General features: G+C 39.0%; 1 protein-coding gene across 1 annotated transcript in view; it reads right to left on the reverse strand.

The window, feature by feature from the left end:
- The window catches only part of DST (dystonin), a 550,812-nt gene that overhangs the window by 85,837 nt on the left and 451,281 nt on the right, over nt 1-13,694 (reverse strand). Inside the window, 8 exon segments of the mRNA XM_030558316.1 lie at nt 158-265; nt 435-554; nt 5,777-5,983; nt 7,032-7,273; nt 8,872-8,956; nt 9,132-9,458; nt 9,705-9,864; nt 12,123-12,289. Coding sequence (XP_030414176.1) covers nt 158-265; nt 435-554; nt 5,777-5,983; nt 7,032-7,273; nt 8,872-8,956; nt 9,132-9,458; nt 9,705-9,864; nt 12,123-12,289 — 1,416 coding nt within the window.

Raw genomic sequence — 13,694 nt, forward strand, 5'->3', positions numbered from 1 at the left:
TGTATGATTGTTTGCTCAGATCAAATGATGATCTATTCACAACTGATGAACTTGCCTGATCAATAATAGTGGAAAAAGAAAGGTGATCCTGTGGGAGTGGCTCTGTAGATGCAGAGATTCAAAGCCATAATGCCAGCTGTGAGTTATGGTACTTTACCTTCATGGACTGTTTCTCCTCGTCAGTGCATGTGTTCATAATCTCATCCCCAGTTTCAACCAGTTCATCTATAGCATCCTTGTGCCTCAAAATCTCCATGGTAAATGCCTTGTGACACAATAAATATCGGTCAGCAATAAAGGTTGAGTACATGAAGCGAAAACTATTTTCGAAGTGCATTATGATGGACCGAAAATTAAATCAAGCTAGTACATTTTCTAGACTAAGAAAGCACTAGCCAATAATTAACATGACAGTTGGAAATGCATTTCTTTACCTTTTGAACTTGTAGCTGAGCAGCGGTCTGGTCTTGCTCAAGCCTAATATCACCCAGAGACATCAATTTTTTTTCTGTTTCTGTAATCCAGGCTAATTCTGCATCAGCTGTTTGATCAAACTAAATAAAGGAGACATGAATTAGTTCAGCAGTTTTATATTATTAAGCTTGAATTGATTGACTTTAGATACTTAAAAAGCCACATTTTTTAAAAAAAGCAAATGGTGAATTGTTAAAAAGATAATGGTCCATTTCTATATACAATTTCACGTATAGGTGAACTATTGAGTTCAAAATGGTACTGAGAGCTTTAATAAAATCAGCTTAATTCACAAGCATGAAAAAACAGCAGCAAAATAGGAGAGGCATAATATACTTTCCTCAAACTTGCAAACCTCTATCAGACAACATTAGAAGATCAAAGAGAATGTAGCACATGTAGAATTTTTCACTGAATATTACTTTTCCTTGTTAGTGATGACCCTAACTTTCACTTGTCTTTTCCATCTGTTTTAAAATGTTTTTATTGTAATTATCTGGAGATAAATCAATATAATCTTATGACATTAAGAAGTTTAATGAGACCTAGAAGCATTAGTGCAATATTAGACAATAAGGTTGAAATCTTGGCCCCACTAAAGTCAGTGCAAAACTGGTGGATTAAGTGAGAAAATGCTCTTTCTGAATCTGGGCACAGCCTATTCTGTTCCTGAAGAATTGACTTTCCATTAGAATTAGTTAATACTTCGATGTTTTAAAAAAAAATCTCAAAGCATTTCTGAGTAGGAGGCGATATTCTGTTACATCGTGCAGAAAGGAGCAATGGACCAGGAAAAGAGATATAAGGGGCCCTAAAACCCATAGAAAGGGGACAGTAGGTTGAACACAGCATAGTCCAGATTCAACCCATGTCTATATGACCTCTGGGCAAACATGCATTTGGACACTACAGTTTTAGGGCTATTTTTGAGGTGAAGCAAAGGAGAAGCAACATGTTGGATCTGAATTGTTTTGAAAATCTGTCCACAAATGTCACAGTAGAAGCTGGTGGGCGCTGAGCAGTTTTGAAAATCTGGCTCATATTTAGGTGATGCTGGGTATGTCAACACTAGCGCTGGAAGATGATGGGGCATAGCCATGCTAGTGCTGATTGAACGGGTGCTCTGAAAACAGAAGTGTAGTTGTAGTGGTGCAAGGACAGAATGGGTTAGCCACCCTCAGAACAATCCTGTCTGAGACCACAGCTACATGCTAGCCCAGGGATCGGCAACCTTTGGCCTGTGGCCCACCAGGGTAAAGCCCCCTGGTGGGCCGAGCCAGTTTACGTTTACGTGCCACATCCGCAGGTTCGGTAGATCGCAGTTCCCACTGGCCATGGTTCACCGCTCCAGGCCAATGGGGGGTGCGGGAAGCGGCAGCCAGCACATTCCTGGGCTCGCGCTGCTTCCCACAGTCCCCATTGGCCTGGAGCAGCCTGAACCCCAGCCAGTGGGAGCCGCAATCAGCCGAACCTGTGGACAGAGCAGGTAAACAAACCGGCCCGGCTCACCAGGGGGCTTACCCGGCGGGCTGCGTGCCAAAGGTTACTGATCCCTGTGCTAGCCCCTCCCCTCACTCACACTGCAGCAGTAATACTTCTATTTTTAATGTGCTAGCTCAGTCAGAGCTAGTGGAGGTATGTACCTTTGTGCTCTAGGGCAGCCAGACCCTAAATGACAGCTGAATTCTTCTGAAAATCCACCTCCAGTTGTCGGTGTTGAGCACTTGAAATTCTTTCCCTGCGCTCTTTTGAAAATCGATGAAAAGGTACTGTGTCATAATCTGTCACATGCATTGTAAGATTTCCTTGTAGGTTCCCTATTCCAGCACTGACCACATCGACTTAGTTTGACAAACCCAACAGTTTACAAGTTTGCAGCTGCAGACCCACCATTGCACTGCGCCTCCAATGTACCTGAGGGTGTACTTTAACCACTAAGTCTGTCGTGTCTTAGAGCTTAATTATGCATGCATAGGCCTGAGATTTATTTTTCCCTTATGAGTCAGTCTTTATCATCCTTATTTTAATCCATTTGTTATGTGAAACAGAGCACAAACATTTTTCCACTAAATGTTATCTCTCATTTATAGCGATAGAAGGTAAGTTTGTCCTAAATTTTTCAACTATTTTATAGAAAAATATAGTCTCATTCCATCTGCATTAATGATACTATGGCCAAACTAGTGTGCTATACCAGTGGTGTTCACACCATAGTTTTAGAGCTGCATATGGCTCTTTGGGCCCAGTTCTTCTGAAGTCCACCCCTCAGATTAAAGCTCATCTTACTCTGCAGGGTCTCAATGCTATCACAGCTGTGTGTCTCACACTGTCTGACATGCTGGGCAAGGCATTGCAGGATATGCTAAGCAAACATAACAAGGCTGCTTTGTTTCCTCTAAAAGGGTGGGATGGTAGCAGGAGGTCAGAAGAAGGACAGATGACAGTGAATGGACTTATAGAGAACTACAAATTACTTAAAATGTTTCTTTTTGTTGTTGCATTGCCATGGGTATGTCATAGTATTGAATAAATGCCCATTTGAAGAAGGTCATGATGCAAATATGGAAATGGAATGCCTGAATGCTGTGACACAACTATAGAAGAACCTCAGAATTATGAACACCAGAGTTACAAACTGACTGGTCAAGCACACGTCTCATTTGGAACCGGAAGTAGGCAATCAGGCAGCAGCAGAGATAAAAGAAAAAAGAAGCAAATACAGTACAGTACTGTCTTAAACGCAAACTATTAAAAAAAGATTTGAGAAAGTAAGGAAATTGTCTGTGCTTGTTTCATTTAAATTAAGATGGTTAAAGGCAGCATTTTTCTTCTGCATAGCTAAGTTTCAGAGCTGTGCTAAGTCAATATTCAATTGAAAACTTTTGAAAGAACAACCATAACGTTTTGTTCTGCTACGAACATTTCAAAGTTACAAACAACCTCCATTCCAAAGGTGTTATTAAATGGTTCTTTAAGGTTGAGTTTCTAGGTGAGATTTGTATGTTTAGTATGTTAAAGAAAGAACACTGAAAATATGGTACTGCTTGTATCAGGATTTCACAGTGGCATTTTATTTCCATTATGCAGGCCAGAGTAAATTATGAGCTTTGAATTACCCTTGGCCAAGTCAGAATTCATCATTGTGATACTATCAAATTAATATTCCCGATGTACCTTATTTCCTATTTTGTTTGATCAGAAAAGGACGACTTGATAATGTGATGAATGATCAAGAATTACTTTGTTAACACTCTGTAAAGCATTCTCTTTGGTAGAACAAGAGTAGCAGAATGGACCCATAGAATGCAAACATAATGGGCAATTCTATATTTTATTTCTACACAGAACTCCCAGGGAACAAGGGTAGAAGTTGACTCAAATAGCTTCAATATTGAGAGTTGAAGTGATGTCTGGGGTAATTCCACAGACTTCTGTTGCGTTACACCTGGGAGCATTTTGGACCAGTTAGTTACAAGAATTAATCTCCAATCTAACATTCATGTCAGGACTCTTCTTTCACATCTTTGAGGTGCCCTCTTCCCATGTCTTGCTCTTTTGCTACTGACCAAAAATGTCCTCCCTAACACACACTAGTGCCTCCTTATCTGCTAGCCCACAGGTGCTGATTTTTTTCCCAGTGGGGGCTCCATCCCCACTCTTACCCAAAGCACCACCCCCACTCAACCTCTTTTCCTGAGGCCTTGCCCTCACCCTGCCTCTTCCTACCCCTGCTCCACCCTCTCCCCTGAGACCTCCTGACTGCCTGCCACTCACTGCTCTCCGCCCTTCCCCAAGCTGATTTACGACCCTGCTAAAAGCTGTGACGGTGGGTACTGAGCACCCCCTATTTTTTTTTCTGTGGGTGCTTGAGCCCCAGAGCACCCTTGGAGTCGGCATCTATGCTCTAATCCATGTGTTCTTGGTGCCTTTGACCTCTGCAAAACCTCTAAGTATTTGCAGCACTGTTAAATTACAACTACATTCATCCCTCGTCAACATCTCTGCCCAAATAACACTTCAGGTGTTTGCCTGTTGCTACTCCCCTGCGCAAGAGGTTGGCTCCTTCCTCATACACAGCTCACGGAGTTACTTCTGGCTTCCCCAACATAGGAGAAGTCTGAGGTGGTCTGGGTGTGGTAAGAGAGGAGGGATCATGATTGGAGAGCAATGTGTCCTCATGATGTTTTCTGGTGGAGCAGCCCTTTGGAACTATTATCCACTAGTGCAAATTAGAGCAGCCCTGAAGCTGTCTAAATTGTGCCAAAGGCTGGTGTGGTCCTAACTACTCCCTACAATAAGCATGGGGGAGAAAGTTGGTAGAAACCCACATATACACCCGGGTCACATGCCCCTGGGGATCCAGCCCGCAATTTTATAAAGGCGTCTGCTGAGATAAGACAAATATTCAGAGTGAATGCCATAAAAGGTAGTCAGAATATTTATAAATTACTTATAACCTTAGGACCCTCCGTTATCACCAATCCTCTTACAGTCAGTTTCCACAAAGTTTTGAAACTATGCCATATATACTTTCAGCTTGGCTGAAGCCAATTCTGTTTGTTGGCATTGGAAAAAATTTCCATTCACATTTTTGTGTTTGTAAAATTAACCTCACGCAGAAATTGGAGAATTTGCAGCTCCGCTTTTCTCTCATCATCAGGTAGCTAGATGTGAGACCACAAAGATTTACATCTATAAAATGCAAGTGCCAATTCTAAAAAAATCACCCAATTATTTTCTAAGCAAACTTTAGAAACACACACATATATTCAACAACTTATTTCTTGCAGCTGCATGCAAATTACACCATTAACTCAGTCCTTTAGTGCAGTTTAAAATAAGCTGGTCCAACATGTTAGTGGCAAAAAATACAAAAGCACAAGGCCAGATCCTTAGCTGGTATAAATGGACTTTAGAGGAGTTGCACCTATTTAAACAAGCTGAGGATCTGGGCCATATTGTATGTATTACAGCATAAAATGTAAACGGTACAGGGCCTGACTGAGACTCAGACAAAACTTCCACAGAAATCCGCACAGGTTCGTACTCCCAATGATTTTAGCTAGAAGACTGATCTCTAAGGTTCGTGTTAACAATGAGGCAGACGGCTACAACAATGTACAGATTAGTTTTGCTCTGGCACTTGTGTCTGAACAGTGCAGACACATTCTATTTAAACGACCTTTAGTTGCTCAAGCGTAACAAATGTATGGCAATATTGTTACGAACAACCTTTGTTCAGGTACAGATTTCTGGAGGCAAACTTTTTATTGCCCAAAGAACAAAAACAGCTGTTTAGTACCTTCTGTGTTTTCAGAATGGCAGCATCAATCTCCTCCACCTTCTGAGTTAGCGTGTCGCTCACTAATCTGTACCGCTCATTGTCCTCAGTCACCATTTTGTCTAACCCCTCTCTTGCCCTCCACGGCACCAGTTCCAGCAAGGCACTGCTGACTTCATTGAGGGTGTCCAATAAGGCTTTGTTGTTCTTTGCTTCTTTTTTCAGCTCCTGAAAAAGGCCATTTAAAGTAAACATGCCAGCATAAGAGCCAAACACACACAGCTTGCACATATTTTTATTCTTCTAAGCACCAAGAACTGGAACATTTTACAGGCGAACAAAAGGGATAAATTGGCACACTTATTTTCAGCTCAGTTACATTAGCCTTTGTAATTGTTAAGTTGTTTGACAGAAAGGCAGGTGATTCCTGAAGGGAAGTTTCTACAGAACAGAAATGAAATATATTCCTCCAATCAGCATGGTAGACTGTCGTTCTCTGGAATTCAATACAGTCGTCAGTCTTTAAGCAAGCAAACAAAGAAAAGAAAGTGGACACATACTCTTTGCACTCTACAACCATCTTTCTGTGGAACAAATTCACCAGAAAGAAAAATCAAGTGTGAAATAAAGCAAAATATTATCTAAATTCAAGTGAATTTTTAAATAAACATTTGAATTAAAGTCACTCAATCAAAATCATTATAAGTGCAGTGAGAAACAACCTTTTTATTCCCACATGCAACCATATTTTAATTTTCTGTTATTTTTTAATCTGGTTTCCAAAATAAGTGTATTAATTTAGCAATTTAGTAACCTATTTCATGTAACAGTGTTACTAGTGTTCTACAAACACTATACAGTTTCTTTCCAAATAATAGTTGTTACTAACCTGAAATTAATACTGTATCTTAAATACAGGCTCTTTTCCTACTTTAAAGGTTTTTTTTTTGTCTGTAACACAACTAAAGAACAAAAATAACTTTGTTTGACAATTTAAGTTTTCCCAGGGATTGGTAGCTTACTGAACTAGAACAAAATGTAGCTCTTCTCGTGTTGCACTAATAATAAACCTCAGCCAAATCTCATCAGTGACTGCTAGAAAGAGATGGTGATTCTTTACTGTTTTATTTCTAGTCAGAGAGCTGATTTGGTGCCGAATTATGATCATTTGCAAGACGTCCTCCTGCCAAATAAAAGCTAAGCTACTTAACTAGTTCAAATCTTTACATGAAAAATAACAAAGCAATATATACAGTTTACAGCTTTTAGAACATACTTTTTGTCTTTCTTGTACTGCGCTTAATTCTTCTCCCTTGGGCATCTGAGCATCATATGAAAGCAATTCCACCTCCACTTTGTCAAGCCATATGCAGAGTTCCTCATGAGTGGACTGCAGTTGACCTGCAAGCTGCAGAGCTTGCTCTAAAGTCTTGGATACATCAGAACTCAATTTAGTAATATCTTTGTACCTTGCTTTAATGCCTTCCAATTTATCTTGAATTATTACAACTTCATCACCTAAAATTTCAAAGGGATGTTACTTCACATTAATGCAAAAAAAAAATCAAAACAAAACAAAAAACGTCAATAATAATTAATATATTTTTAGTTTCTTATGTGTAGATTGACCCAAACAAGACCCAAGGACAGATCAGAGTGGTGTGAACTGTCCAGTGACACCAGCGGAGCTATGGCAATTTAACACCAACTCTGGATCAACTCTGGATTTTTTTTCTCTTATCAGTCCAAACTCTGGACAAGTGGAGATCTGGACCCAAGCTTTGAGGATTGGGCCCATCTCTGGTCTTAGTCTTTGGAGATATAAAAATTGGTGGTTCTTCTCTTTTTCTTTAAAAGACAAATATTAAAATTTACATACTTTTTACCCAAACACAGACTATATAAAAACCTCCTTAAATTTACATTCATTTTCATACAGGTTGACATAGGATATGAAATGTAACAATAAAAATATAAGAATGGTGCTGCACAATACCAAATGGTATTTACATTACTAATTTACAATTTAATTATTAATTATAATTAATGGATAAGTAGACTGTATGAGTCAAAGATAATTTGAATTATTCTTTGAACCATTCAGTCTAATTATCAATCATTAGACACACACACACCGCCCAAAGGTCAAAATGCAAACAGAGACTCCTGTAACAGACCCAGAGGCGGCTCTAGACATTTCGCCGCCCCAAGTATGGTGGAATGCCGCAGGAGGCGCTCTGCCGGTCCCGCAGCTCCAGTGGACCTCCCACAGCCGTGCCTGCGGAGGGTCCGCTGGTCCCGTGGCTTCGGTGGACCTCCCGCAGGCGTGCCTGCGGACAGTCTGCTGGTCCCACCGAAGGCTCCACCGCAGGACTAGCGGATCCTCTGTAGGCATGCCGCCGAAGGCTGCCCGCCTGCCGAGCTCCCTCGCGGCATGCCGCCCCAAGTACACACTTGGCGTTCTGGGGCATGGAGCTGCCCCTGAACAAACCTATTGTAATATATTTAGATTTTACCCCATAACGTAACTTCTAACTGGGCAACAGAGGAGGGTTTTCCTTCCTGTCTTTGAGAGTTCAAATACTTGGAGCACTGGAACATTTAGATAGATGTTCCTCTGCAGACCAGACGTGTGCAATTGGAATGCAACCTTTCCCACAGTACTAGCTCTGATCTGGAGGATGCAGCCTCTCTAACAGTAAAAAGTAGCCTACTACCTTCATTTCTGGGCTTCTATAGAGAAAAGGCTATGTCTATGCCAAATAGTCCTACATCATGAGTAATGTCCATAACTTGCTAGTAGGAACAAAATGGAGGTTCACTAAAATAATTTTCCATCAACCAAAAGAAAAAAAAAGCAAGGGCTAAATTCTCTGTGTGGCTAAATGGGTGGATCTCCATTGACTTCAATGTTCACTTACACCAGCAGAGAATTTGGCCCAAAGACATAACATACAGTGACTTCAATAGTTATTAGAACAAACAATTAAATGAAGTGAACAAATCTAGCCAATGACTAAAGGCTAATATTTACAAGCTTCAGCTTATTTTTCCCATAATCACTTACAAGTATGAGGAAAAGGCTGCTGAATCATTAATTTCCTAAAAGCTCTCACCTGTTGTTTGCTTGAGAAGCTCTAAGCCATTTTGTACAGCCTGATCAACATTTTGTTTTCTGAGTAGAACCTCTTCCTGAAGCACCTACGAGAAGATGCCACTTTTGTAAGCACTGAGGTTACAGATCAAGTCATTTTTAGTTTAAATAGTTGTATCACCTTTCAAATCAAATATATTAATGAGAAATAAATAAATGGTGGACATAAAATATAAAGCTAAAAATAAACAAATGGATTTAACAGAAAAGAAATAAAAATACCAGCAGGTCAGCGTGTTGTTTCATGAGTGAACCTGTCCTGTAATCTTGGACTGACAATTTGCTCAGTTTGTCATGTACTTCATTCAGCCAGTTCATCAATTCAACTTCATCTTCCCCGAAAATCTGAGCATTGCAATAGGCTTGCTGGAGCAACTCAGACCAGCTGTTACTCTTCTCTTGAATCTCGATATATCGGGCTTGGGAAGAATCTAGTTTTTCCTGCACCATATCTTTATCCTCTCTGGAGCTCATAGTTTTAAGAGACTGACCAATGCTAATAGCCATATGTAAACTTTTATTGCGAGTAAGGATGTCATCTTCTAATGCCTAAATTAAGTTTTTAAAATAATGGAGAAAGACAGAAAATAAAAATGGACAAACACAAAAGCAAATCAAATGAAACTATAGAACAACAGAAATATAATGGTTTTATTGTCAATTATAAATAAAAATGTATCAAATTTGAACTAATGGGTAAAAAAAACCCAGAGATCCCAGTTCTACTGTATTTCACAAACTCACATAAAAAAAATTCCCCATATGAATGACTCAAATGTCTGGTGTATATCTTACTTTATGCTGAGAAATCTGCTGCTGCAGTTTAGAAGTTTGTGTTCCAATGGGTTCAGAATTTGCAAGTCTTTTCTCAGTGGTGGTCAGCCACTCAACCAGAGGTTCTAAAGTTTCATGGAATTGCTGTGCTACCACTAAGATACCTTCCAACTGACGATTCCTGTAAACATGCCAAGATAAAGGTCATTTCTGCGATGAAGTGCGTGAGAGATTCAATAAAACTCTTCAGCCCCTAATCACTAAAAAACATTCTACACATTATTGTAGAAGCCAGCCACAAGCTGAAACAGTACACGTCCGCAGTACAGAAAGAAAAACAATGTAAACCAACAACCATATAAAAGTACAGTTAATAAGAAAGACTCCAAAAATCATATTGGCGGAACAAGAGATTCCAATACTTGGTATCTTTTGTTAATAAAATAAATTATACTGCATTCATATGCACTTGATTAAGAATAACCTAAGTCTCCATTAAGCTGAGCACTTAAATACAGGGGCTCATTTTTTATTCAGGAAACTACTTAAACTTCTGCTTAACTTTAAGCACATGCTTAAATCCTATTGTCTTCGATGAGACTTACACATATCCTTAAAGTTAGGTATATACTGAAGTACTTTGCTGAATCAGGACATATTATCTTGCTCACTCCAACCTATAAAATAAAGTCTTTAAATATCTTTTCAGTGATGTGGTATGAACTGTACAGCCCCAATCCTGCATTCCTGGTTCAGGTTTAAATCTCTCATTTTTGTCAGTGCCAGATTTACCTTAATATAAGGATACAGATTTGCCCCCTAACGTAAGGTGGCAATATTTACAACATCTCTAAGATTTCCAACATTTTTAATGGGGTTCTGTTCTGTTGTTCTTTATACCACCCTTACAAAAATATTTTTCTCTGTCCTAGTCGCCTATAAATTTCATCCAAGGCCAATTATTTTAGTGGTTTCTATTTTTAAAACTTTAGAAAAATCCATCCTGTGTTAAACATTAAGGGCCAGTTATGAATAATGGTTATTCCCTCCCAAGAAAAAGAAGTGTGTCTTTTGTCATTTTAGTTTTCAGAAGTGTAATCAAAGAATTATGGAGATGAACCTGTATCTAAACAGACGGACTGGGCAGACTTGTAATTTGCTTTGAAAATAAATTTCACCAGACTCGTATGATAACATTAAATTAAATGAGATTAGCGTTTACTTCAGTTAATGAGTCATGGATCCTGTTTTTTTTTTTTAAACACAGAATGGTATAATAGCCTATTAACTGAAAATACTAATTTCTTTAAGTAATCCAGTTATTAATTAGTTATTATTATTATGAGTGTACAAATGAGGGCTTAAATAACGATAGGGATAGATGGGGGCAGCTAGAAAGATTAGGGAGTGTCAGAAAGTTCAAATAAACTTAATGCCTGAATCTCAGTCCCAATAATACAGTATACAGATAAAAGCATTTCACTGTTTGGCATTGTAATGCGTAACATTATATATTTACACTCTTTTCAGTCTTCCCTAACCACCTTCCTTGCCTCTGTCTCCCCACTCAGTTTTGTGCCTTCATCCATGCTATCTCTCATGCTTACAGCACCTTCTCTTCGTCCTCTCAAACACCAAGTGATCTCTTTTCAAATCTTCGCTCTGAAAGCACACTTCTTCAGCAAAGCTCTTCAAACACTGCTCTCTCCAAAGACACTTGCACTATTCATGTTAACTTGTCTTCCAGGGTGTTATGTGTATCTGAATTTTGTAATGATATTAGAATTCGTCTGTAAGTTGTTCGGGGAAGGAACTGTCTCATCTTATTTTGTCTGCACAGCTCTGAGCATGATGGTGGCACTAATTTTTTTACTTTATTGGGAGTTGAGAGGAGCCCAGCCCCTTGCATAAGGAGCTCATCAACTCACAGGATCTGGACCAATAATCCATTTCTTCAGATAACCCTGATTTGAAAATGAGAAATGCAATATTCTCCCTCTGTAGCCACATTTCATGATCTTAAGAGTTCTAAGGAACCATTATTTATTGAGAGCTGATTGCATGTTTTGTGCCATATAGAACAGAGAGAATGTGGTTTCTCCACCAAGGAATTTACATTCTGCCTATACTAATGCAGATGTAGTGCTCCAGATAGTCAGTCAATGTATGTGCAGTTGATCTCACTAAAGTATCTCATTTTAGCTTTTCAGGATAGTAAAACTTTTTTTTTTAATAGCTAATGATCTGTTCAAGCTATTTTCCTTTGCTTTTCTTACTAATCAGCTTTATATATATTATCATCAGGGCACAATAAATTTGATATAGCAACAAAAAATAGTGCTGATGAAGTCTCAGATTATGAAGTTCCACATGCTGCGTCTAGTCATCTGCCCCCTGCTGAACTCATTTTTCTCAAAGGAACGAAAGAATTTCAAATACCTTGTTTCAGCTTTACTGAGCAATGCATCCCATCTACTATCCAGGAGACTCAACTGCTTCAAGATCTTCACTTTATCAGCAGGTTCTGCTGACTCTGCAATTTTCTCCCCTTCGCGCTTGCTTACCTCAACGGTAGGTCTGCGGTCATCCAGTAACCTTTGGAGAAGCTGGACAAAAAGCAATCAAAAATCAAAATGCTAGGAAACAACTGAATCAACCCACAGCTGTGGAAATGTAAGGAGGCAGATTCATCAAGATCTTGTTAAAAATGTACACTGTGCTTAAAAGAAATATTAGATGCTTGTATTACCATGAAAATGCCAATATTGTAAAAAGAGTTAATTCTGACTTGAGCTAGTTAGTTGTTTCTCTATATATTGAAACTGGCAGACAACCGCCAAGTCCTCGCCCCACTAAAGATCTTTTCCTGTACATGAATGTATTGATTGGTTTTTGTGTGACCAAGATGTGTGGCAGCCATCACTGGTGCATACACATATGGGAAAATGTCACATTTAACATCCACTGTATTTGCTAATGAGCTTTTATTATTATAATTTGTGTGAGCATTTATAGAAAATTTACTGCTGATGTTCAGTAAAGTGCAGATAACATATATAGGCTTGGAAGGATTAGATGTTTACCTGTAACTGTTGATTTCACCCTACATATGAAAGAAATGAAAACATAATTTCCATTGATAGTAACTGAAATTTACAGACAGGCAAAGTAAGAAAAATGCTGCTTGAGAACTTACTGCAGTTTGATTTAAGGATATTGTTTACTTTGTATATTTTGACAGGTGATGCATTTTGTGTTTTAATGATTATAAAGCTTTAACTTGTTGAATCTCAACACCTACTGCCATTAATTATTATCTGCCCCAGCACTGTTTCACACAGCTGTGAACATGTAAATGATAAAAATAGGAATAAAATGCTTAAAACCCATAAGTTCGTCCAACTAAAAATTTAAATCAGTAACAATTGAAAAAATGCTTTAAAATATACTATTATCTGAAAAATTATGTCAAAAAATGGAATTCAACTGCTCTGATCATGCACAGTTACATTTTCCATTGATCACATGTCTGGGATGCCTGAAAATTGGGTTCACTGACATCACCCAGTAAATTAGTTTCTCCCCCAGGAGTCTTCCATATTTCTGTCTAAAACTTGATGATCTCCCTACTTTTCCCACCACTCCTTTGTTGGCTGGAGGTACTCCACTTCTCTATCTCTGCAGTACTACATGCACACAATGCTCTACTGCATGCTGCAACTTTAGGCTTTGTAGACTGCCTTTATGTTAAATATGAGAATGACTCTGGGCCATATTGAAGAATTGCATGCAGTGGTTTGGTCCATGAGCTGCATCATGCCCACTTCTTCTCTAGTTACGAAAATTCTAGAAGAGATGATAATCCCTGGAGCCCTCCTTATACCAGCACATACAATTGTCTACACTGGAGATGATCAATATTGGGGCACCAGCATTCTGGCTGAGGATGCAAAGACAGTGGGAATTAGGTGCTTACTGCATGCTGCTCATGTCTAGAGTGGTTAGCTCCAT

The sequence above is a fragment of the Gopherus evgoodei genome, chromosome 3 (genome assembly GCF_007399415.2).
Source record: "Gopherus evgoodei ecotype Sinaloan lineage chromosome 3, rGopEvg1_v1.p, whole genome shotgun sequence".
NCBI lineage: Eukaryota > Metazoa > Chordata > Testudines > Testudinidae > Gopherus > Gopherus evgoodei.